At 44.5% G+C, this 26,448-nt stretch overlaps 1 protein-coding gene across 3 annotated transcripts in view; it reads right to left on the reverse strand.

The window, feature by feature from the left end:
- LOC147526212 (zinc finger protein 462-like) overlaps positions 1–19,241 on the reverse strand; it is a 98,257-nt gene extending 79,016 nt beyond the window's left edge. Inside the window, exons 1-4 of one of the 3 annotated variants that reach the window (XM_086630219.1) lie at positions 19,022–19,241; positions 15,653–18,537; positions 10,728–10,892; positions 9,679–9,782 (exon numbers count right to left, since the gene is read on the reverse strand). In XM_086630219.1, the coding sequence (XP_086486345.1) occupies positions 9,679–9,782; positions 10,728–10,892; positions 15,653–18,537; positions 19,022–19,241 (3,374 nt within the window). Of the gene's footprint in view, positions 1–9,678; positions 9,951–10,727; positions 10,893–13,081; positions 18,538–19,021 lie in introns of all 3 variants that reach the window. The other 2 variants (XM_086630218.1, XM_086630217.1) reach the window with 2 other exon arrangements.
- Positions 19,242–26,448: the final 7,207 nt, after the last annotated feature.

Consider the following 26,448-nt stretch of genomic DNA (forward strand, 5'->3'; position numbering starts at 1 on the left):
GCTTAGTATAGTCTTCAGACTATTATCTACTCCTGCTCTTTCATGTGGGTACTAATGACATCACAAAAAGAAGGCCAAGGTCAATCAAAAGAGATTTCAGGGCCCTGGGAAGAATGTTAAAAGATTCAGAAGCACAAGTAGTGTTTTCCTCAATTCTCCCAGTAATGGGGAGAGTCAATGAAAGAAACAGGTGTGCCCAAGACATCAATACCTGGCTCCAGGACTGGTGCCTCCACCAGAACTTTGGTTTTTATAAGCATGGAAGAGTCTGTGAGACATAACATATGCTGAGGCCTGATGGGATCCACCTGTCCTGATGGGGGAAATGCTTCTTTGCTTGTAAGATGTCAGGATCAATTGAGAGGGCTTCAAACTGAAATCAATGAGGGAAGGGGATACCATCAGGAGAGCTGAAAGTAAGCCAAGGGTTGGTATGGAATCACCTGACGGTGGCAATGCTAGTGGAAACATATATGCTGCTCCAGGGAGCACTGAGGGTTTGGGAGCACATCTGAAAAGCTTGTACACCAATGCATGCAGTATGAGAAACGAACAAGATGAACTGGAAACATTGGTCAGCTCCTAGAGCTATGTCATTGATATTAGTGAGACTTGGCAGAATGACTTCCATGGCTAGAGTGCTGGGATTGTTATCCAAGAAAGAAGGGGTTAAAATTTTGGTATAAGAATTTCATTTAGTACACACACCTAAGGAACATACATCCTTGAAGCTGCCAGAAGTGATTAGAAGGGAGGCTATTTATCAAGAACTGTCTGCCCTTGAAGGGAACATCCCAGAAAATGTATGAACTTTGTTCTCATGTTTTTGTGAATTCTGAACATGCACAGCAGTGACTTGGGGAAAAGGTAATTCTGGTGACCACCGACTCATGAACCCACCTACCCTAAACATACCCCAGACCCAAAAGAAAGGGGCAGAGGAAGAGGACTGAGCATGTGAAGTAATTTACATGTAAAGTGAGAGAAAATTAACCAATTGTTTAAAAGAATAACAATGAATATGTAAACACGTTATGAATATGCATGATTGTAGTGTATAACTAAGTTTCTGTCCAGGGACAGGTGTGCATGCTAGGAGGAGATATCCCCCGTGTCCCTAGTGCTGCGATAAAGTAATGTCTGCTTTCTAATGCTACAAACTGTGTTAGAGAGTTTCTGTCTGGATTTTCGGTGACAGGATGGAGGGCTACAGGCTGTTCAGGAGGGATAGGCAGGGCAGGTGAGGTGGAGGTGTCACACTATACATAAGGGAGAGGTTTGACTGTACAGCCCTTACAGTTAGTGATGATGTGGTTGAGAGCCTCTGGGTGAGGTTTAGGGGGATGGAAAAAAAATTGGATGTTGTAGTGGATGTCTACTACCAATCACCAAGCCAGGATGTAAGCACTGATGAGTTATTTTATAGGCAATTAGGAGAAATTACTGGATTGGTAGCCCTTGTCCTTATGGGAGATTTCAACTTCCCAGACATCAACTGGGAATACCATACTGCTGTGACAAGCAAGTCTGGGAAATTCCTGAAGTTTGTGGAAGATGATAACTTTTTGTCACAAGTACTCAGTGAGCACACTAGGAAACGTGCCCTCCTAGACTTGTTATTTCTGAATAGAGAAGGACTTGTGGGAGATGTAATAGCAGGTGGCTGTCTTGGCCATAAGGATCATGAAATGATAGAGCTTAAAATTTTCAGTGTAATGAGAAAAAAGGACAGCAGAGTTGCTACCCTGGACTTCAGGAGAGCAAACTTTAAGGTATTCAGGGATCTACTTAGCAGTGTCCTCTGGGGATCTGCTTTTGAGGGCTTAGGGGTCCATGACAGCAGTCAATTTTTAAGAACCATCTTTTAGAAGCACAAGAGTAGGCAATCCCATTGTGTCAAGAGTCAAGCAAGCAGAGCAGAAGACCAGCTTGGCTGAACAGGGAACTCCTCTTGAAATCCAAGAGGAAAAAAAAATTGTATGATCTCGGGAAGCGAGGTCAGGCTTTGCAGGAAGATTAGAGTCACAGTTCACATATGCAGGGAGAAGACATGAAAGGCCAAAGTTCAGCAAGAATTGAAACTAGACAGTGTTGTGTTAGATAACAAGAAAGGCATTTTTAAGTACATTAACAGCAAGAGGAGATCCAAGGAAAACATTGGATTGATACTTGTTGAAGATGGTTGTCGGGGAAGTTTCCCGGCTGCTACATGAGAAGCACCTGTGCCTCATCAAGACAGGTGCTGAGTCACGTTGGTTGGCCGGAGACCACGTGACCTATGGGAAGTTTAAAGGTGGGGCACTCCCAAGAGGGAGGGGGGCATTTCCCTCCTGGAGTTTGGAGAGGTAGGAGCCCTTGGGAGAGCGTGAATTGGAGCTCTCTGTTGGATTAAGGTAGCAGTGAGTTTAGAAGAGCCTTCTGATTGTAGAATACCTTGTGGTCGCAACAGTCGGTTGGTTGCGACCCATCGGAAGAAGACACAGGCAGTCCGCGACATCTGGTGACCCCGACGTGATTCGTCGAAACGCGAACTGCCTGGACCGCAGGGTGAGCTGCGGTGGAGATAAAACCCAGTGAAGCTCGAGAGCAGCAGGAGAGCTGTGAATTGATCTGTTTCAACCTAGACACCTGAAACAAGGTGAGCTGCTGGGAGCTAAAATGGGCCAGAATTTTGTCAAGGAGAATCAGACCTTCACCTTTCTCAAATCTGCAGGGATGGCTGAGGGGCTCAACATAGGTAATGAAGACCTATATAGTTTACTTAACTGGGCAGCGGGGCACGAAGATCTATTCAACCTTACCTGCACCTTTAACCTAGAACTTTGGAAAAAGCTGGGGGATAAGTTGCTCTATGAAGCCGTGGTTAATCAAAGAGGCCGGACCGACCTTCTGCGTACATGGGAGGCCCTAGATAATATAATTCAAAAGGGGTCAGCAGAAGAGGAGGAAGAGGAGGAAGAGGAATTTACAGATTATGTATCCGCAAGCGAAGGATACGAAGGGGGCAACGAACTGTCTGAGGGAAACAGTGTGGACAATGAACTAGACGTGTCCTCACTGTTCACAGAGGTCAACAAAGTGGCGGGGACTATGCAGGAACTTTGCCCCACCCTCCAGGAGATACTGGAGCGTCCCCCACCCTTTGCCCCAGCAACCCCCCCTTCCTCCTCAGGAGGTATCGAGCCTACAGCTCCGCCGTTTGATTTAATAACCCCACCCCTGGCAAATTCATATCCGGCGACATACATGGCACAAGTACGAGCAATGCAGCCGTTATTAGTACGACAGGCCATGACAATGCTGCAAGGTATATCCCAGCAGTTAGCAACCGTAGTGAACATGTTGCAGCAGGCCATGACCCCCCCTGCAGTGAAAGAAATTTCAGGAGAAACCCCTAAAGCAAGCGACAGTTCAGCTGGAAAGTTTCCACCGGTTTCTCCACCAAAGAAAAAGTCGCCAAAATCCGCCCCGCCGGCCCTTCTAGAGACATGCTTATCCCCAGCTCCACAGTTACAAATAACAGAAATTACCCCGCCTGCCATGACAGCTCATCGTGATCCAGTACTTTTCTGGAACGAAGTTAAGAAAGAGGCAATAGAGGCCGGGGACTGGAACTTGATACAAGCTTTGGGGTTACCAGTTAGTAATAAAAAACTATCGATAATGAAAATGGAAGGAGAGCCGAGTGCGTTTCCCGTAGAACTGGCCCTCCCGGGTGCCAACCAGCCCAATAAACATTTGGGCTGGTCATGGAAAGTGATCCAGGACATGCAGAAGGCGGTAACACAACTATTACGATTATTAAACTTAGAAATTTTGGTGCCGTACGATTTTCAACATCTAGCCCAGGTCATGTTCCAACCGGTGCAGCGCTCCGTTTTCACAAATGTTTGGAGACAATTGGCCGACCAGCAGGCATTACAGAATATCCAATTACCCCAAAGCGACCCATGCTATGCTATAGGTACCGATGTATTGATGGGAACGGGTCAAGTATTTAGTAACCCGGCAATACAGGCTCAATGGCATCCCCAGATCCTCGAACAGGTTAAACAAATAGGGATGCAGGCACTATTACGTACAGCAGAAATGGCTGAGCCTAAAGCAAAATATTCAACAATTAAACAGGGGGCCAACGAACCTTTTCTACGGTTCGTTGAGAGATTGCAGGGGGCAATAGAAAAGCAGATATTTGACAGTAGACTACGGGCACTGTTGACAAAACAGCTGGCAAAGGACAATGCCAACCCTGATTGTCGGAGAGTCATTGAAGTATTGCCGGGGGACCCCTCTCTAGAAGAAATGGTGATTGCATGTGCCAAAGTTGGGCCCGTAGAAAGCGAGATGACCACATTGGCCACTGCTCTAACTAAACAAAGATGTTATATTTGTGGGAGAATAGGTCATCTCGCCAAAAACTGCAAATCAAACGGCCGGCCGGGAAACAGCAGAAAGAGAAAGCGTGTACAGACGTCTTATGGCCCAGGCAAGCCCTTTGCGGGAACGCTGCAACAGCCGCAGACCAGTCCGGAAAAGACCGCAGAGGGAATGCTAAAGCAGCCAGAGCAGCCAGGGTGGATGTATCCATCGTCGTCAGAACAATGGATATATCCACCGCCAACGTGGTATGATAAAAAAATATGAGAACGACTTCCCCATGACCCGGTCCCAAGGTGTTTAACAAACGGCGACGGAAAATGGAACTGAAACGTTGGAAACCCCTAAAGGCTGCGAGGCAATTTTTTTTTTTTAAAGAAAAGGGGGAATTGTCGGGGAAGTTTCCCGGCTGCTACATGAGAAGCACCTGTGCCTCATCAAGACAGGTGCTGAGTCACGTTGGTTGGCCGGAGACCACGTGACCTATGGGAAGTTTAAAGGTGGGGCACTCCCAAGAGGGAGGGGGGCATTTCCCTCCTGGAGTTTGGAGAGGTAGGAGCCCTTGGGAGAGCGTGAATTGGAGCTCTCTGTTGGATTAAGGTAGCAGTGAGTTTAGAAGAGCCTTCTGATTGTAGAATACCTTGTGGTCGCAACAGTCGGTTGGTTGCGACCCATCGGAAGAAGACACAGGCAGTCCGCGACAGATGGTCACCTGACTAACGGGGATGAAGAAAAAGCAGATGCATTCGATGCCTTCTTTGCCTCAGTCTTTAATAGTAAGACCAATTGTTCTCAGAGTACTCAGCTGCCTGAGCTGGAAGACAGGGACGGGGAGCAGAATGAAACCCCAATAATCCAAGGGGAAATGGTTAGCGACCAGCTACACTAATTAGACACACATGAGTCTATGGGGCCAGATGGGATCCACCCAAGGGTGCTGAGGGAGCTGGCAGAAGTGTTCACCAAGTCACTTTCCATCATTTATCAGCAGTTCTGGCTAACCATGGAGGTCTCACTTAATGGCTCGGTGTCCAAGTGGAGACCAGTGACGAGGGACATTTCTCAGGGGTCGGTATTGGGACAAGTGCAGTTTAATATCTTTGTCAGCAACATGAACAATGGGATCAAGTGCACCCTCAGCAAGTTTGCAGATGACACCAAGCTGTGTGGTGTTGTGGACACGCTGGAGGGAAGGGATGCCATCCAGAGGGACCTTGACAGGCTTGAGAGGTGAGCCCGTGAGAATGTCATGAAGTTCAACAAGGCCAAGTGCAAGGTCCTGCACGTGGGTCGGGGCAATCCCAAGCACAAGTACAGGCTGGGCGGAGAATGGATTGAGAGCAGCCCTGAGGAGAAGCACTTGGGGGTGCTGATGGATGAGAAGCTCAACATGAGTCGGCAATGTGTGCTTGCAGCCCAGAAAGTCAACTGTATCCTGAGCTGCATCAAAAGAAGCGTGGCCAGCAGGTTGAGAGAGCTGATTCTGCCCCTCTACTCAGCTCTTGTAAGATCCCACCTGGAATACTGCATTCAGCTCTGGGGTCTCCAACATAAGAAGGACATGGACCTGTTGGAGCAGGTCTAGAGGAGGGCCACAAAAATGATCCGAGGGCTGGAGCACCTCTGCTATGAAGACAGGCTGAGAGAGTTGGGGCTGTTCAATCTGGAGAAGGCTCCAGGGTGATCTTCCAGCAGCCTTCCAGTACCTAAAGGGGGCCTAGAAGAAAGCTGGAAGGGAACTTTTTACAAGGGCATGTAGTGATAGGACAAGGGACAATGGCTTTAAACTGAAAGAGGGTATGTTTCGATTAGATCTAAGGAAGAAAGTTTTTTACAATGCGGGTGGTGAAAAATTGGAACAGGTTGCCCAGAGAAGTTGTGGATGCCCCGTTCCTGGAGGTGTTCAAGGCCAGGTTGGATGAGGCTTTAAGCAACGTGATCTAGTGGAAGGTGTCCGTGCCCATGGCAGGGGGGTTAGAACTAGATAATCTTTAAGGTCCCTTCCAACCCTAACCATTCTATGATTCTATGACTGGAGATTATCAAATGTGATGCCCATCTACAAGAAGGGCCGGAAGGAGGATCCAGGGAAGTACAGGACTGTCAGTCGGACCTCGGTGCTAGGGAAGGCTATGGAGCAAATCATCTTGAGGGCCATCTCATGACGTGTACAGGACAACCAGGCAATCAGGCCCAGTCAGCATGGGTTTATGAGAGGCAGGTCCTGCTTGACTAACCTGATCTCCTTCTATGACAAGGTGACCCACTTAGTGGCTGAGGGAAAGGCTGTGGATGTTGTCTACCTGGACTTTAGTGAAGCCTGGGACATCGTTTCCCACAGCATTCTCCTGGAGAAACTGGCTGCTCATGGCTTAGATGGACGTACTCTTTGCTGGATAAAAAACTGGCTAGATGGCCAGGCCAAAGAGTGGTGGTGAATGGAGTTAAATCCAGTTGGTGGCCGGTCACAAGTGGTAATTCCCCAGGGCTCAGTATTGGGGCCAGTTCTGTTTAATAGCTTTATCAATGATCTGGACAAAGGGATCAAGTGCACCTTCAGTAAGTTTGCAGACAACGCCAAGTTGGGTAGAAGCATTGATCTGTTTGAGGGTAAAAAGGCTCTACAGAGATATCTGGACAGGCTGGATCAATGGGTTGAGGCCAACTGTATGAGGTTCAACGAGGCTGTGCCGAGTCCTGCACTTGGGTCACAACACCCCCATGCAATGCTACAGGCTTGGGGAAGAGTGGCTGGAAAGCTGCCTGGTGAAAAAGGACCTGGGGGTGTTGGTTGACAGTCGGCTGAATATGAGCCGGCAGTGTGCCCAGGTGGCCAAGAAGGCCAATAGCATCCTGGCTTTTATCAGAAACAGTGTGGCCAGCAGGACTAGGGAAGTGATCGTCCTCCTGTACTCGGCACTGGTGAGGCCTCACCTTGAATTCTGTGTTCGATTTTGGGCCCCTCACAACAAGAAAGACATTGAGGTGCTGGAGTGTGTCCAAAGAAGAGCAACAAAGCTGGTGAAGGTTCTGGAGCACAAGTCTTATGAGGAGCAGCTGAGGGAACTGGGGTTGTTTAGCCTGGAGAAAAGGAGCCTCAAGGGAGACCTTATCTCTCTACAACTACCTGAAAGTGGGTTGTAGCGAGGTGGGTGTCAGTCTCTTCTCCCAAGTAACAAGGGATAGGACGAGAGGAAATGGTCTCAAATTGCGCCAGGGAAGGTTTAGATTGGATATTAGGAAATATTTCTTCACCAAAAGGATTGTCAAGCATTGGAACAAGCTGCCCAGGGAAGTGGTTGAGTCACCATCCCTGGAGGTATTTAAAATATGTGTAGATGTGGTGCTTAGGGACATGATTTAGTGGTGGCCTTGGCAGTGTTAGGTTAATGGTTGGACTCTTCAAGGTCTCTTCCAACCTAAACGATTTTATGAATCTATGATGCGTGGGAATGGATCAAAACTGCATCAGGGGAGGTTCAGACTTGACATTAGGAAACATTTCTTTACTGAGAGATTGGTCAAACACTGGAATAGGCTTCCTAGAGTGGTGGTTGATGCCCCAAGCCTGTCTATGTTTAAGAGGCATAGGGACAATGCCCTTAATAATATGATTTAACTTTTGGTCAGCCCTGAAGTGGTCAGGCAGTTGGACTAGATGATCATTATAGGTCCTGTCCAACTGAACTATTCCATTCCATTCTATGTCTGGGGCTACAGGGAATGTCTGAGGTTTCTCACTGAGGATGGGGCAGAGGAAAACTGTCTCCTTGCCTACAGGAGGTGTGTGCTGGTTGAGGAGCTGTGTTACCAGGTTAAAAGAGCTGCAGGATGTCAGACAACTGAATAGCATCAGAGATAATGAGAAAAAAATTAGCAGGATCTTTTCAGAAATCCTGCAGAGACAAGAGCCCAAACTCCCAATTGTACTGAAGGAGGGGGAGCCAGTGTCTATGTTTATCAGGTTGGGAAATGGAGACTACCAAGATGGCAAGGGCTGGAAGCTTGTGATATCTGGCACTGGGAGGATGGCACCTGCTTCATCAGCAGATCTGCAACTATAGAATAGGTTCTATAGTTCTGCATCTGGTTGCAGATGAGAGACTGAGAGCTCTGTCTAATGAAGCATCAGAGCTGGCTGCACTTGAACTATGCAACAGCACTAGGGGGAAGTGGTGAGTGATAGTAGTGGGAGACTCCCTTCTGCAGGAGAGATGCTGACCTGATCTGCTGTACAGGGAGGTTTGTTGCTTGCTAGGAGCTCAGATCCAGGATGTTAATGAGAGACTGTCAAGGCCAGCCCAGCCCTTGGACTATTCCCTGCTGCTCATCCACATAGGAACCATGTTGTGATATTGACAGAAATGCTGCTTTTCTAACATAAGGGTTTATAAATATTTCTTATATCATACTTTCTTTCCCACATGCTTTTAATTACAGAACAGTGACAACTTCACACAATTTAAGGGTGTCATTGACAGTGCTATCAATGTTAAATGAGCACCTGGATTTCTCTTCTTTGGGGGGGGAAGGGGGATGGACACAGAATGGGGGGACAGGACAGTTCTCTCTCCAGAAGCTACAGAAAACATGTACATGCGTTTGTCAGTCTAGGATGCCAGTAAAAAAAATAACCAGTAAACCTCATTTATTTGTGGCAAGCCATGAATAAATATGATTAAAAGAATTCTAAAGCTTCCTAGTTGTAGGCAAAGAAAGAAGTAATGAGGAACTTGATTATTTATTATGACCATGCAATTTTCATGGGTCACATCAGATAAGGGGTGATTGCCTCAACCCATTTCAAGTATACTACACTGATGTGAAGACCGTGTTCATAGACTGAAATTGCATAACACACAAGAAAAAAAATATCTAACTTTAAGATTGGTTTGTGATAACGGTTCAACATTAGAAATGAAATCTCTCTCAATCAAATAAGAGTCACAATACTATTTAAAAATAAGGTAGTTACATGGAAGGCTAGTGAAAAATACTTTTTCCTCTATGTTTTTTTTTAATTTCATGCATTTGACAGTACTGCATAAGTGGTGGGGATCTTTTGCTTGCTGCACATTTCCTCTACATGCAAAAAAAGAGAACTTGAATTCAAGAAGATATAAAAATGGGACTTTTTATAGTCATGGGCAATGGCAAAAAGTTTGGGGGTATAGAAAATACCTAAATCCTGAAAAAGAGAAAAACATGGCTTGAAATCGAGTATTCTCTCCTTCAATGTCAACCAACATAAAAAACAGTCATGCTAGTCTGTGCTTCTATTGAAAACAAACCATAACTTACTTGTGCCTGAAAGCAGAGACAAAGGAGCAATACTGGCAGCTATACTTGTCTTCCCGGGTAAACATGGCCAGAGCCAAGTGACTCCTCTCATGAGATCGTAGACCCTGCATAGACATCAAAACTCGGTCACACTGGCTGCAGTGGTAGCCCCCAGGCCTGGTTTCATCTTCCAAGGATGCTCCAGATTCAGCTTCTGTAAATTCCACAGTGCCAGGGTCTTTGGCTCCCTCAAAACCCTCCAAAGTTGTGCTTGAAGAATCTTCAGCTTCCTGCTAAAAAACACATACCCCCCCCAAGCCATCAATTCTTTCTCCCTTCTGCCCTTCAGTCTCTCCTAGGTATTAATTTTAATATCTAGGTTTTCCACTGCATTCACTTTCTAAAGGTATCCCTACCATATTACACTAATGACTTTCTGTATAAAGAGAGCCTAGTCTTTAATTATATATATATGTATATACATTAAAAACAAATAACCCATCTCCTGAGCCCTTTCCTAAGTGTTAATTAGTATAGCATGCATTTTGCAGCAACATTAAAACTGAAAAGTATATGTATATCATGTTTTTTGGGTCTTGGATTTTAGTTTTTGTTCCCTGCTGTTTAATATCTACTTGCTCAAAAGATGCTATTGACCTCACATAAACTCTATTTGAGAAGTAGAGAAAGAGCAGGAATCATTTGATAGAAGGGAAGCATCCCATTCCATCAGTAGTATTGGATAAGCTAAAGGAAGGTCAGTGGAAGGACAATGAAAGCTCTTAGGTAGAACCATTTAGACTCTGAAGGACTCAGCTACTTTACACATCATACAGTTGATGTCATGAAATAGGCATGCTTTAGGTCACATTCTGAGGACTGCAGAATGAGATTTTGCTGAGTAGTCACTGCAGCAAGAAAAGGAGAACTGCATAACCAGTTAGAATATCATGCTTAACTGTTCAGAATATCCATTCCAAAATCTATTTGACTCCATGGGAGCCCTCTACAGGCTTTCAGTTAGGCCTTAATATCAAATAGAAAATGCTGTCAGTTCACAGAATTCTCACCTTTATTGTAGCTGACACAGAAGAAACATTCCCGTACTGGACATGCTTACGGAGATGATTACAGATGGCTCGAAGCGTTGGATGAACTTCCACACAAAATTTACATTTATAGCCAACTACTTTCCTCTCCTTAAGTTTTGAAGCATCTTCCAAGTGTCCAAAAGCCTATTGAAGCACATGAGTATTAATCAGTTATATTAATGTAATACTGAAACATGTTTCTGAAATATCACTTTTAGGAATATACCCAGACTAGATTTTGCACCTTAAGGGAAATTACATTTAGTATACACATGTGTATTGGGTCTGGCTGAGATGGAGTTAATTTTCCCCATAGCAGCCCTCATAGTACTGTGCTTTGTATTGGTAGCTGGAAAGGTGTTGATAACACCAGTGTTTTGGCTACTGCTGAGCAGTGCTCCCACAGCATCAAGGCTGTCTCTCCAACATTCCCCCCCTCACCCTTAAAGGCCAGTAGGCTGGGAGTGGGTAAGATCTTGGGAGGGGACATAGCCAGGACAGCTGACCCATACCATATGATGTCTGTTCAGCAATAAAAGCTAAGAGAAAGGAGGGGGGCATTTGTTATTACGATGCTTGTCTTCCAGAGCAACCACTACACATACTGAAGCCCTACTTCCCAGCAAGTGGCTGGACATTGCCTGCTGATGGGAAGTAGAGAATAAATCTGTTGTTATCCTTTGCTTCCACATGCGGCCTTTACTTTTGCTTTATTAAACTTATCGTGGATTATCTTGATCCATGAGTTCTTTTCCATCTTATTTTCTTCCCCCTCTGTCCTGCTGAGGAGGGGGAGTGATAGAGCAGCTTGGTGGGCACCTGGCATCCAGTCAAGGTCAACCCACTACAACATGCTATCATGCAAAATTTCAACCTAAATTTGCGCTGACTTCTATTAAAGCCCTCAAAATAGGTGGACAGGACATGTGCACAAGAAAAACCTTGAGTTTCTGCATAATAGTAGTCCCCTATAAGACCGTTCAGTTTTAACTTACAAGACCAAACCATGCTCTTTCATGGTTTCCCCCTGCCCAATTGTATGCTTTTCTACAGCAAGTAGTTACTCCAGATGGGGAGAAGGGTACAGAAAAGAGTAGTAGAATTTGGTCTTTTGTTCACAGGAACACTTGCCCAAAGCTTGAAGTTATTGGATAGATACACATAAACATCAGGTTCTTTATCAAAAAAATATACTGAAATAGATAAGCTTGAGAAGGAAATTGATGTGTTATTTCAAGGTATATTGATGAGCAGTAGAATAGGACATTTGCTAAAGAATTTATGAGAAAGCAAACAGCAGCCTTGCAATAGGCTAGATACAGATAGCCAGCCATAAGGGTGGGAGGAAGGAAGAAAGATAGGGAAAATCCTGAAGGAAAGAGTTGAAAGGAGTAGAGCTTCCCATGGAGCCTAGAAATAGGAGAATAATGAAGGAAATTAAAGCAGAATCATAGAATCATAGAATGGATTGGGTTGGAAGGGACCTCAAAGATCATCTAGTTCCAACCCCCTGCCATGGGCAGGGACGCCTTCCACTAGACCAGGTTGCTCAAAGCCTCATCCAACCTGGCCTTGAACACCTCCAGGGATGGGGCATCCACAACTTCTCTGGGCAACCTGTTCCAGTGCCTCACCACTCTCATTGTAAAAAATTTCTTCCTTATATCTAATCTAAATCTCCCCTCTTTCAGTTTAAAGCCATTGCCCCTTGTCCTATCACTACATGCCCTTGTAAAAAGTCCCCTTCCAGCTTTCTTCTAGGCCTCCTTTAGGTATTGGAAGACTGCTAGAAGATCACCCTGGAGCCTTCTCTTCTCCAGATTGAACAGCCCCAACTCTCTCAGCCTGTCTTCATAGAAGAGGTGCTCCAGCCCTCAGATCATCTTCGTGGCCCTCCTCTGGACTCGCTCTAACAGCTCCATGTCCTTCTTGTGTTGGAGACCCCAGAGCTGAATGCAGTATTCCAGGTGGGGTCTCACAAGAGTGGAGTAGAGGGGCAGAATCACCTCCCTTGACCTGCTGGCCACACTTATTTGGATGCAGTCCAGAATACGGTTGGCTTTCTGGGCTGCAAGTGCACATTGCCGAATGTACAGAACATGTTACAGAATATTCTGTATTATATCACCAAATTACAGAATATGTAACTGACTTATAGAGCCCCTTGACACACTGAGTCACTCATTAACCTGTGTTCATTGGGCTGTCAAAGAGAACATACAAGTGGGTATTAGTAATAAGGAGCCTCTTAATGTATAGAAGAACAGCTTTTGGTTTGTTTTTCTCCCTGGGGAGAGGAAGCAGAGAAGGAGACCAGACACACAGATCCTTACCCTCTCTTGTTTGAAATCTGTAAAAGCACCATCTGTGTATTTCTGCTTGCTCAAAAGCTGTTTTCTCCTCTCCTGACGTTTGGCACGCTTCTGGAATTCCTCATTGTGACTATTTAAATGTGAGGTCAGCTCTGCCATGCTATGCAATTTAGTATCACAATGCTTGCACTGGTAGACAACATTATGAGAGCAGATGCCACTTCCCAATATGGTAAAGTCTCTCTTCAAATCCTTGCTGTGGTGGTCAGTGTAATGCATGCACAACAGCTCTGCTGTGCTGAAGGATAGCTTGAAACATTTTATGCATCTGAAGGGAAGCCACTCAGTTTCCTGAGTCTCGCTCTCCACCTCAGACTTTTCAAAGTCATTCCTTTCCTCAGCTGGAGTTGACTTTTCATGTTCATCAGCATATACAACAGTGAAGTAACCTCCCAGCTTGCTCACATGCTGCTTCTTAGGGAAAACACCAGGGTGACGCTTCATGTAGTGGGACACAATACCTTTTTTGCTGAAAGATTGAAAGGAACAAAGCGAGCATTTCTTTCTTTCCACAGCCCTCCTCAGCTCCTCACTTAGCTGAGGAGTGTCATCTTTGGGAGGAGATGAAATGATCACTTTATTATGTTTGTCACTTACTGTCCTGGAAGCTGCTAAACAATGAGTGTAGTAAGCATCAATGTCATGTCTTTTCTGGTAGTGTGCTGCAAGCCCTTTGCGGATAGGGTTGGTGTAGGAACACAAAGCACACTTAAAGAGGTTGTTCTTGCCTTCTGGTTGTGCCCGAACATTATTATGTTTGATACGGTAGTGTCTGGCTATCCCCTTCCGGGTAGAACAGAAGTATTTGCAGAGCTGACACCGGAACACTGTGTGAGACACTAAGTGAGAACTGGAGAAATGAGGTGCTGAGATAGAGACTTCTCCAATACCATCAGCAGCAATTTCTGGGGAGGCCTTGATTTCAGTTACCATGTCTGGCTCCACTGAGGCAGACACCTTTGGCAGTGACTGAGCAAAAACATCAAATTCAGGCTGATTATGGTATTTCTCATAGTGAATTTTGAGCTTCTCCAGTGTGCCATGGGTGTAAGGGCATAGCTTGCACTGGTATGCACCATAGCCTTGCTTGAAAATCCTACTGGTCTCTTCTATGTCATTCAGGGCGATGTCATTTGACTGTTCCACATCATGCACAAAGTCTTCAGCAGTGACCTTTACTGATGGGTGCCGTTTCTGGTAATGTGTGAGGACACCATGAATGCGTGTGTTAATGTATGGGCAATGTCTGCACTTGTACACAGCCCCTGGGTTAATGTCTATATCCTGTGCAAAGTCAGCAGCTTTCACTTTCATGCCAGGATGCTTTTTGCCATAATGCGTCAGGAGGCCATGCAAGTTATTGTACTCAGACTGGCAAACTGTACACTGATATGGAGTGGAGGAGATGGAAGGGTTTGCAGAAGTCAGCTGAATAGTTTTTTCCTGGGAAAGGCTGTGGTCCTCCACATCCTGGTCCATCTGCAATGTTACCTGGTTTTCACAATTAATCCTAGCCTTAACTTCATTAAGTTGTGTGCTAATTTTCTCAGCAGCATCTTTCTCCTTAATGATATCTAACAATACAGATTCATCCCCATTCATAACCCAAGGGTGAAAAGCCTGGTAGTGATTAGTAATATCCCAAATGGAAGATGCTTCAAAAACACAGTCTCTGCATTTGTAGGTCTTTGCCTCTGTTGGCATCACTAGGGTAGGAGAGGAAGGATCCGGACCTGCCCAGAGTTTAGTTGCCATATATGTATAGTCAACATAATGTTCAGGATGTCTCCTTTGGTAATGCACAAGCAAACCACTTGGTTCCATATGTGAATAAATGCACCATTCACAGTGATAACCAGTTTCTATCAAGCCATCCAAAAATGCCCATCTCAGAATGGACGTGACTGTGGCCCTCAGATTTGGGTGGTCTTTCTTAATATGCTTCCTCAATGCATAGAAGTAAGGTGATGTGTAGCTACACTGCCTGCATTTGAGGGCTCTCAGCTTTGTCTTGTCCTGTTCAGTGCTGGAGGTGTGAGCAGGCATGCTGCCAGATGATTTCTTCAGGTTAGGATCACAAAGGCTTCTAATGGTGGCTGTATGCTGCCTAATCACATCTGCGTTGGCTTTGAAATCACGATGCTTCTTTTGATAATGAATGAGCACACCTTTCACAGTCCGGTTTCCATAATTGCAGTGCTGGCAGAAGAACATTTCATTCTCAAGGAGATTCACAGAGCTCTCAGAACTGCCCCGGCTCAACTGCTGCACTGACACTGGCAGTTTCTGAATCCCAGGTGGCAGCTCACCAGCCTTCATCATTGTCATAGTAGGGGATGCCTGCCTGATATACTTGGCAGTGACCTTTATTTCCGGATGCCTTTTCTGGTAGTGGACAAGCACTCCCACAACTGAACGGTTGCTGTATGAACAGTGTTTGCAATAGTAGAGTTCAGGAGCAAGATCTGGGGGCAGTGATAGAGGAGATTGAGGTTGAGAAGCCAAGTTGGACAGTTTTGAGGAGACAGACACCCCCATCTCAAAAGACATTTGAGCCAGGGCAGAGCCCCTGTCAACAGAAGCTATATGCATGGTCTTCTGAATTCTGAAATATGATGCTTTTTCTTCAGGGTGTTTTTTCTGATAATGCACCAGAACTGAATGCATGTTAGGGCTTGCAAATGAGCACACATCACAGTCATAAACAACCACAGAATTGACTGAAAGTGCCTTCTGATTTTCACATTCAGGACTAAAACTCTTTGTGGCACTTCTGTTAAAACTTGCTGACACAGTAGTCCCATGAGCCACGGGGGTGGAGGTTGCCATAGTTTTTGGAGCAGAATTCAAGATCTCTCTCAGTGTCTGAGACTCTATGTTTAGCCCCTCTTGCTGCTCAACAACATAGCTTGAAAATATCATTGCATTGTTAATTTTCACTGTTGGATGCATTCTTTGGTAATGCGGCATCAGGCTTCTAACATTTGGGCTAGTGTAAGAACAGAAGTGACAGCGGTAGATCAGATCAGACTGATCAAAGTTCAGTACATTCATAGCTTCAGGGTGATGCTCTCCATAGTGTTGCTGCAAGTCTTCAAAGTTTGTATAGTCAATATAACACTCAAGGCATCTGTATACTGCACTGTGATCACTGGGATCCAAGATATACCTAAAGCTGAATTTTATGTAGGGGTGCATCCGTTGGTAGTGGGTGCTAACACTCCTGGCAGATTTGTTGCTAAAATCACAGTGTTTACAATAGTAAAGCCTGTCAGAGTCGTTAATCTCCATATTTTCATTGTTCTGATCAGGGCCATACATATTTGGCTGGCTTCCCAGAAGAGAGGCATTAGGGCTCTGTTGGTCTTTCATGTTAATTGAAGAAAAATAATCTTCCTCATCTTCAGATAAAGTGAGCTCGATCTCTGCTCCATTAGTGGAATTATAATCATGATGCATGTTTCTGAAGTTTGCATCCTTCTGGGAATCATTAGTCTCTCTCCCCCACATTTGCTGGGGTGCATAAGAACTAGAAACTTCCACCATTGGTTCTGTTTGTTGTTCTTCTCTGTCTAATTCCACTTCTATCTCCACCTCATTGTCTTCCTCCTCTTCCTCATCATCCACTACATTAATCACAGCATCTTCTTGTTGTTTGTTTTGGTTTATTTTGCTCTGCAGGTTGCTCGCTATTTCATCAATTCTAGTTCTTTTCTTCACTGGTGAGAGATCCAAAGGGCAGTCATTTGACACTTTCCGAGCAACCTTAGCAACAAAGTTATTTTTAGACGAGAGACCAAGAATTGAGGTCTGGCTTTTCTTCACTGTGCTGACAGAGGTGAGAGCATCTGACTCACTCTCTTGTGGCATGTTGGATGGCAGTCCATCATATTTTGGTAAGTTGTCACAAAATGAGTGCTTGTGCTGCTGATGAACTCTGAGGCCTTTCAAAGTAGTGGTAGAATAGTTACACATTGTGCACTTATAAGAATGCTGTGAATGGGGTTGAGGCAACTGCTGCTGTTGCTGCTGCACTGTTTCTGTCATCCCAGCTGACTTACTTCCATTTATGTTTCCACTTTCATAAGAAACTGTGTTGTCATTCAAAGAGGAGACAATGTTTTCACTCTGAGAATTCACAGTGTCCCAGTCTGATGTTGTACCTGCATGACATTGCCTATGAGCTCCAAGCTTTAAGAAACTCTTACAGGTGAAAGGGCATTCATCGCATTTGTATACAGTTGTCTTCCCAGACAGGTGGATATTCTCAATGTGACGGGAGATGCTTCGGCGGTGCATTGTGAGGAAAGGGCAAAAAGGACATTGGAACCTGTTCATGTATTTTCTAAAGGGAATCCCTTTCGTTTCCAACAGCTTGTTGCCATCAGATCCCATCAGTTGCTCTGCAGATATTCCTGAAGTCTGGTGGTCCAGAGAGTTCAAGCCATTCTCGCTGTCCACTTCATTTAGCTCGTCTGAGCTGGAGTCATTTAGCATGCTGTTTGTTTCCAAGTCAGCAGAAGAATTTGTCACGTCAGCAACTCCATAGCAGGATCTGTCAGATAACTTAACTATGCCCGAGTTGTGAGATAATTTAGATTTCATTTGAGGATAAGACACAGAAGAAAACTTAGAGGATATAGAAGAGTTGGGTCTGATAAGGGAATTGCCTGTAGAGCTTCTGAAGTTTGAGACATCAGCATTCAACTTATCATATCCTGTCATATTCGTAGAGATATAATTAGAGTTTGGGGAGGCATTCTGGGCACTCTTACTCTGCACATCAGGCACACTGGTTCTGTCTTGTTCCTGCCTCAAACTTGATAGTATTTTTACCATGCTGCGGTGCTTCTTCATCATATGGTCGCACCAGCGCTCCCTTCGAGGTGTCTGGTAACTGCACCATTCACAGCAAAAGTTGCCTCTGGACTTTGTTAGAGGCTTGACCATGGACTCCAAAATGCTCCGTTCTACCACCTCTGCAGGCAATTCCTTGCAGGGTTCCTGCAGTGGCGCAGAGGCAGATGTCAGTTCAGATACAGCAGAGGTAGTAATTAAACTCTCCTTCAGATTATTTTTGTGATACATTTTCTGGTGCTTAATAATCCTTGCACGCCTTGGTGATTTGTAGGTGCAGAACTGGCAAGAGAAAACTTTACCAAATCCCTCGTGCATTATGATGTTGTAATTTAAGGATCCAGCAGTGTGTGACCCTACTGAGTTCACATCAACTTGAGCTCCATGAACCTTGCGAGTGTGCTCTATGAGGAGGTTTTTAGATCGGAAGTAACGCACACAGAATTTGCACTGGAAAAACTTGTTGGTTGGTTTAGGATTTGGAGCCATATGTTGACCATAAAAACTTTGGCTCTGGTTATAATAACTTCCAGTCCCCATCTGAGTTGTTGTATTTTTCCCTAAAATAAGAATTAAAAAGTAAATATGTAAATAAGTAAAATTAGACAGTTTCCCCTCCATCTACCCTGTATGCATATGAATGCACACACATCCTGAACACATTAATCACACCAGGATTCCCTCGCTTATTTATGATTAGACCTGTGCATATGAGAACAGTCAGAGAACTAACAGATGGTACATAATTTGGGATACACAATTTCCAAAATACGCTTCTTGAAATAAAAAGGTACACTAATAAAGTTCAAAACTCTTCTAGAGCTCACGATGGTGTAAAGCAAGGAAAAGAAGCAATATGAAGAAGCATGGGAAAAATAGCAAGACTACAAATCCACACGTTTGCATTTACAGAAAAAATATAGCTGTAACTAAATATCATTCACTTCACTACCATAGTGATAAAGATAACAGTTTTTAAAAATCCCAATTAAAATGCACTGAAATAAGTCATATGTGAGATAGAGGCTTAGGGTTAAGGTTTACCTGCTATTTCATCTGCAATTGTAAATTCATCCTTTGCAGCAGAAAATTCAATCTCAGTCTGGTTGCTAGCATTCATGGAGCCAGACCTTGGCTGGCTAGGGTTTTCCTCAGAGACATCTGTTGGCTGCAGAAAAGCAGTATGAACATCCTGAATGTGAACTTTTAGGTCTTCATAGGACAAAGTTCGGAAATCACAGCCATCACACTGCAGCACCTCCATGGTTCAGGAATGATCTTTTGCATTAGAAAATTCTGCAAGAAAAACAAGGAAAGGAGAAGGAAAGAGGCAGGAGTTTGTTTTGTTTTGTTTTTCTCTATTTGGTTGGTTTGGGGAGGGTTTTTGTTTTGTTTTTACAGAAATGCTATTCAGTGATTTCTGAAAATATATTAACATCAAGCTTCCTATCACATGACTTAATGATTTCCAGAAATTCCATGATTACTGCAGCCTAAAACTCAACATTTAAGAGGCATCAAGGCAATTTTGATTCAAAGAAAGTCCTATCTAGGTAACTTGCAGGTTGCTGTTATCAATGCTACAGTCAACCTTCTGACAAATTACTACTGTTTCAAATGTCTCTAGGCTTTTCCATTACTCAGGAGGGAGCTGTTGTTAGGAAGTTTGTCTCATTCAGAGACTAGCAGCTATATGCTAGAAGAACAATCACATTACTCCCAAACATTCATGCACTGAAACTTACAAACAGATGACAGTGGTTTCTGCTTCTGCAAGACCCACTCTAACCTTCTTGGAAACTGAGAAAGTCCTGCCAGTTTAATTACCAGCAATTAAAAAAAACCTTAAAATGGAAATACTTGTCTGTCTTTTCAAAATCCTAGAATTCCTGACTTCAGTGGAAAACATAAGCATAATTGCAAAGGGAGATCTAAATATGTACATCCAGAATAGAATGCTGTGCATTGGAATTAATTCCACCAAACACCAAGAACATCTCCACTCTTTGTTATAACTCTTAGAGAGTTCCATTATAGTCTGTCATTGGGGACATATCTTTGGTGGGATAGGAGTTTGAGGAAGCGATGGGCAGTAAGAAGAATAGGAATACTGCAAAAGTACAATGGAAACATAAGTAACAGTGATCTTCCCTAAACACTTCATGACTTCATTGAATAATCCCAAACATCTATATAGTGTAACATACAAAGTAACAAAATTTGGTAAGATCGCGTCCAGTATTGTCCTGATTTTGACTGGGATAGAGATTTTCTTTTTAGCAGCTAGAAGAGCTCTGTGTTTTGGTTTCAGTCTGGGACTCCTTATGAGAAGAATGTTGATAACAAACTGATGTTTATAGTTGGCATTGAGGCCTCAAGGACTTTTCAGCTTGCCGTGTTCTTGCCAGTGTGCAGGAGCACAACAGGATAAGGGGGGAGCATAGCCGGGACAAGGGGTCCACGACTCTCCTTACGATTTGTACCTGAACTTAAGATTGAGGGCCAAATTGGCCAATTAGTATTCCATATCATGCAGCGTCATGCCCAGTATAAGAGTGAGGGTCAGCCGGAAAGAAGGGCTTTTGCCCTTCCGGGACTCTCACTTTCGGGCTCTCAGAGTATTTTCTCTCTCTCACTCTCTGTCTTGGGGCCTCCCGTTCATCCGGGATTGCAGTATTGAGCTTTATCTGTTTCAGGATTGCAGCTTTGGAACGAGATGGGCCTCGGTCAAGGGGTGGTGAGCAATTACACTGTACATCACTCGTTTGTATATGTTTATCCTTGTACATATCTGCATATATATATATTGGTAGCGGTAGTAGTAAACTATAAACATCAGCTTGCTATCAACATTCTTCTCAGAGAAAGCCTCTGAGTAAAACCAAAACACAGAGCTCTTCTAGCTGCTAAAAAGAAGAGCTAACTCTGTCCCAGCTAAAACCAGGACACCCACACATTGCACTGGGCTAAGATAACCTAGGAGTTCCAGAGGTCCAAGACGCAATAGCAGACAAAAAGATTTTACTGTGAAATTTCCATGTATTTACTGTAGAATGTAAAACTACTTCTACAGTAGATGAAAACCTGCTGCAAGCAAAATAATCTCAACTCAGGGAATTTTAATTCATTTAGTTTATTGTCAAGTAACATGAACTTTTAATTACTGATTTTGATATTGAGAAAGAAAGAAAACAGTGAAACAAACAATTAGGGAAACACCTTTTCTCCCCCTTCCCCAGGGTCAACTATAAGCCAGACACTTATCATCCACCACCCCGAATCTCAACTCCCCTTGTTTTTGCCACACATTAAACCAATCAGTTCTAATTCCTTCAACGAGGTGACAGGCAGCACAGGAGATTGAGTTCAGCACATTTCTTTCTGCCCTTCCCTATTTCTTACTCATCTTCCTCTACTGCTCCTTGCTTCTTACTGCTCTGCTCCAGGGTGGGTTCCACCATGGGCCGCAGTCCCTTTTGAGGGTGTCACTGCTCCCGTGTGGAGCCCCTCCTTCACCTATTGGCTACTGCCCTATCTTAATATGTTTAAGCAGAGGCACCATATGCTTCTCTGATTCTTTGAAAGTTTGGCTCACAATGGGTTCTTTCCATTTGTTTCAGAACTGGCTGTTCATGGCCTCCTCCCATACTGCAGCCCCTTGCTACCAAAATCCAGCCATTTATGCCCAGTATAACACAAAAAAAACCCACTACAGCATAAAGAGGACACTGTATAAAATAATGCTTTGTCTTATAGCCTGCTAAAATAAACTTCTGGCAAGCCTATTTCTGGACAGTGAGCACGCAGACACTCCACATGTTTAATCTACATTACTGTGCTCACTGCAATATGTGCCCCCCACCATCTCCAACTGTCATGGTTTAGGCCAGCCGGCAACTAAATGCCACACAGCCGCTTGCTCACCCTCCACGCCCCCAGGGGATGGGGAAGAGAATTAAAGGGGAAAAGGGAAAGAGACCTGTGGATTCAGATAAGAACAATTTAATACTAATACTACTAATATATGAATATATACATATGTATAATGATAATAATATATACAAACAAGTGATGCACAGTGTAATTGCTCACCACCCCTTGACCAAGGCCCGTCTTGTCCCGGACTAACGATCCCGAAACAGATAAGCCCCAACACCGCAATCCCGAATGAGTGAGAGACCCAAAAAGAGAGTGAGAGACAGAGAGCACTCCGAGAGTGAGAGTGAGAGCCTCGGAAGAGCAAAAGGCCCTTCTTTCTGGCTAATCCTCATTTTTATACTGGGCATGACATTGCATTGATATGGAATAATTCATTGGCCAGTTTGGCCCTCAGTCCTAAGTCTAAGTTCAAATCATAAGTATAGTGTTACCTAACAATAAAGGGGTTAAAGTTTTTGTGTAAGAGTTTCATGAAGGGTTTAGTAGGCGGTAGGTGATTTACGCATACCTAAAGAAACTAACAAGATGACTATCCTTGAAGCTGTCAGGAGTGATTAAAAAGCAGACTCTTTATCAAGAACTGTCTGCCCTTGGAGGGAACATCCCAGAAACTGCATAAACTTTGTTATCGTGTTTTTCTGAACTGGGAACATGCAGTGACTTGGGGGAAAAGGTAATTCTGGCAGGGGGAGATTGCGACCACCGACTCATGGACCACCTACCCTAAACATACCCCAGATCCAAAAGAAAGGGGCAGAGGAAGAGAACTGAGCATGCGAAGTAATTTACATGTAAAGCGAGAGAAAATTAACCAATTGTTTCAGAATATGTAAATATGTTATGAATATGCATGATTGTAGTGTATAACTAATTTTCTGTCCAGAAGCTGGGTGTGCACGCTAGGAGGAGAAATCCCCCGTGCACCCAGCGCTGCAATAAAGAATACCTGCTTTCTAAAACTCCAAAACGAGTCATGGAAAGTTCAATTTCCTTTTCAGGTATCAGATTTGGCGACCCAGATGGGACTCTCGCTGTTTTGCTGCAGGACCCACTGAGAACAGGACTCCCTTGGGTACCCCCGGGGATTTCTCCAGAGGGACTCCTTGCCTCAATCAGATCACTGCAGGAACAGACAAGGACCATCTTAGAAAAGGTATTCTTTTTGATTCTTTTTGGGTTGGGGACCGGTCCATTAGGGTAGCTCTCCGTAAGCCGTAAGCTGAGACTTGCGCAGGACAGCGTATACCGGGCAGCCAGTGCCTTAAAGGTATACTTCGGTTACAATTGTGGGTTCCAGTCCCACCAGTCGGTAAAAGCAACTACAATCGTGGGTTCCAGTCCCACCAGAGGCACCTTAAAAGTATACTTTGGTTATTTAAGTGACTACAATTGTGGGTTCCAGTCCCACCAGAAACCATTTGGAAGCTGAAATATTAATGATTGAATCCTATGTGATTGTTTGTGTGATTCTAAGAATTGTATTAATTGTTTGTATGGTTGGATATTTTTGTGGTTGTAAAATTTGTTTTTGTCCTCTTTCTGTGTGTGTGACTGAGACGTACTTTTAGTACAAAGTGAGTGTGGAGTCTTGATCCGCGGTTCTGTCCTCCCGCGAGAGAAACAGCTGAAGATAGATGAAGCAATTGAAAATAAGAGTGAATGAGTCATTTTAAAAATAATTAGTCATATCTAGGAGGTGTAATTTTAATTTTAGTTGTTTGTTTGGTAACAACAGGATTAGGATAATGATAATCCAGTAAATAATGGATGGTCAACAGAGTGGGGGAATTTTGAAAAAGAGTATGCTGTGTCCTGGCACATTGGAAAGATATTGGGGGTCCCCCGGGAGGAAACGTAAATAAGAAAACTTAAGTCGAATACTGTAATCAGTGGTGGCTGTTATATAAATTGGAAGATGAGAAAAAATGGCTGAATAATAATACTTATAATAGAATAATACCTATATAATGCCAGTCTTATAATAATAATAATAATAATAATAATTATACTTATAATGCTTATAATACTTATAATGGAATTGTAATACTTTATTGCAACTGATGCTGTTTCTCAGAAGAAATTATAAATGGAATGAGGTGGTATATGCTGATATGTTTTTCATTTTAAGAAATCATCCTGAGTGGCAGAAGGAATGTGGTATAAATTTGTCCGCCCTCCCCTTGTTTTGGCATTGGTTTGAATTAATACCTAAAAATCAAGACCCAGACTGGAAAGATATAGATATAATGTTAGATGCAATGACTGAAACTGAGAAACAGTTAATTCTAAGAACAGCCCTCAGCAGGCTCACTACCCTGGATTTCAGGAGAGCAGACTTCGGCCTCTTCAGGGATCTCCTCGCTAGAGTACAATGGAATGAAGCCCTGGAGGGAAGAGGGGCCCAAGAAAGCTGGACAATATTCAAGGATCACCTCCTCCAAGCTCAGGAGCGGTGCATCCCAACAAAGAGAAAGTCAAGTAGGAACACCAGGAGGCCTGCATGGATGAACAAGGAGCTCCTGGACCAATTTGGACACAAAAAGAAGGCCTATAGAGGGTGGAAGCAAGGACAGGTAGCCAGGGAAGAATACAGAGAAATTGTCTGAGCAGCCAGAGATCAGGTTAGGAAAGCTAAAGCCCTGATAGAGTTAAATCTGGCCAGGGACATCAAGGGCAACAAGAAAAACTTCGATAGATATGTCAGGGATAAAAAGAGATCTAGGGACAATGTAGGCTCTCTCTGGAAGGAAAGGTGGGACCTGGCTACCCGGGATATGCAGAAGGCTGAAGTTCTCAATGACTTCTTTGCTTCAGTCTTCACTGGCAAGAGCTCCAGCTGCACAGCCCAAGTCACAGAAGGCAAAGGCAGGGACTGGGAGAATGAAGAACTGCCCACTGTAGGAGAAGATCAGGTTCGAGACTGTCTAAAGAACCTGAAGGTGGACAAGTCCATGGGACCTGATGAGGTGCATCCCGCGGGTCCTGAGGGAACTGGCAGATGAAGTTGCTAAGCCGCTATCCATCATATTTGAGAAGTCGTGGTAGTCTGGTGAAGTTCCCACTGACTGGAAAAGGGGAAACATAGCCCCCATCTTTAAAAAGGGAAAAAAAGAAGACCCAGGGAACTACAGGCCAGTCAGTCTCACCTCCATGCCCGGCAAGATCATGGAGCAGATCCTCCTGGCGACTATGCTAAGGCACATAGAAAATAAGGAGGTGATTGGTGACAGCCAACATGGCTTCACTAAGGGCAAATCCTGCCTGACTAATTTGGTGGCCTTCTAGGATGAGGTTACAGCATTGATGGATAGGGGAAGAGCAAGTGACATCATCTACCTGGACTTATCCAAAGCATTTGATACTGTCCCACACGACATCCTTGTCTCTAAACTGGAAAGACATGGTTTTGATGGATGGACCACTCGGTGGATAAGGAATTGGCTGGATGGTCACACTCAAAGAGTTGTGGTCAACGGTTCAATGTCCACGTGGAGGCCAGTGACGAGTGGTGTTCCTCAGGGGTCAGTACTGGGACCAGTGCTATTTAACATCTTTGTTCGTGACTTGGACAGTGGGATCGAGTGCACCCTCAGCAAGTTTGCAGATGACACCAAGTTGTGTGGTGTTGTGGACATGCTGGAGGGAAGGGATGCCATCCAGAGGGACCTTGACAGGCTGGAGAGGTGGGCCTGTGAGAACCTCATGAAGTTCAACAAGGCCAAGTGCAAGGTACTGCACGTGGGTCGGGGCAATCCCAAGCACAAGTACAGGCTGGGCGGAGAATGGATTGAGAGCAGCCCTGAGGAAAAGGACTTGGGAGTGCTGGTGGATGAGAAGCTCAACATGAGCTCGCTATGTGCACTGGCAGCCCAGAAAGCCAATCGTATCCTGGGCTGCATCAAAAGGAGCGTTGCCAGCAGGTCGAGGGAAGTGATTCTGCCCCTCTACTCTGCTCTCGTGAGACCCCACCTGGAATACTGTGTTCAGCTCTGGAGTCCCCAACACAAGAAGGACATGGAGCTACTGGAGTGGGTCCGGAGGAGCGCCACGAAGATGATCCAAGGGCTGGAGCACCTCTTCTACGAAGACAGGCTGAGAGAGTTGGGGCTGTTCAGCCTGGAGAAGAGAAGGCTCCGGGGTGATCTTATCACAGCCTTCCAGTACTTAAAGGAGGCCTACAGGAAAGCTGGAGAGGGTCTTTTTACAAGGGCATGTAGTGATAGGACAAGGGGCAATGGATTTAAGCTGAAAGAGGGGAGATTTAGATTGGATATAAGGAAGAAATTTTTCACTCAGAGGGTGGTGAGGCACTGGAACAGGTTGCCCAGCGAAGTTGTAGATGCCCCATCCCTGGCAGTGTTCAAGGCCTGGTTGGATGAGGCTTTGGGCAACCTGGTGTAGTGGAGGGTTTCCCTGCCCCTGGCAGGGGGCTTGGAACTAGATGATCTTTGAGGTCCCTTCCAACCCTAACCATTCTATGATTCTATGATTCTATGTGCAGGCTCAAATTACAACCGTGATGCTGGCAGAGG

The sequence above is a fragment of the Tauraco erythrolophus genome, chromosome W (genome assembly GCF_009769465.1).
Source record: "Tauraco erythrolophus isolate bTauEry1 chromosome W, bTauEry1.pri, whole genome shotgun sequence".
In the NCBI taxonomy this organism is placed as follows: domain Eukaryota; kingdom Metazoa; phylum Chordata; class Aves; order Musophagiformes; family Musophagidae; genus Tauraco; species Tauraco erythrolophus.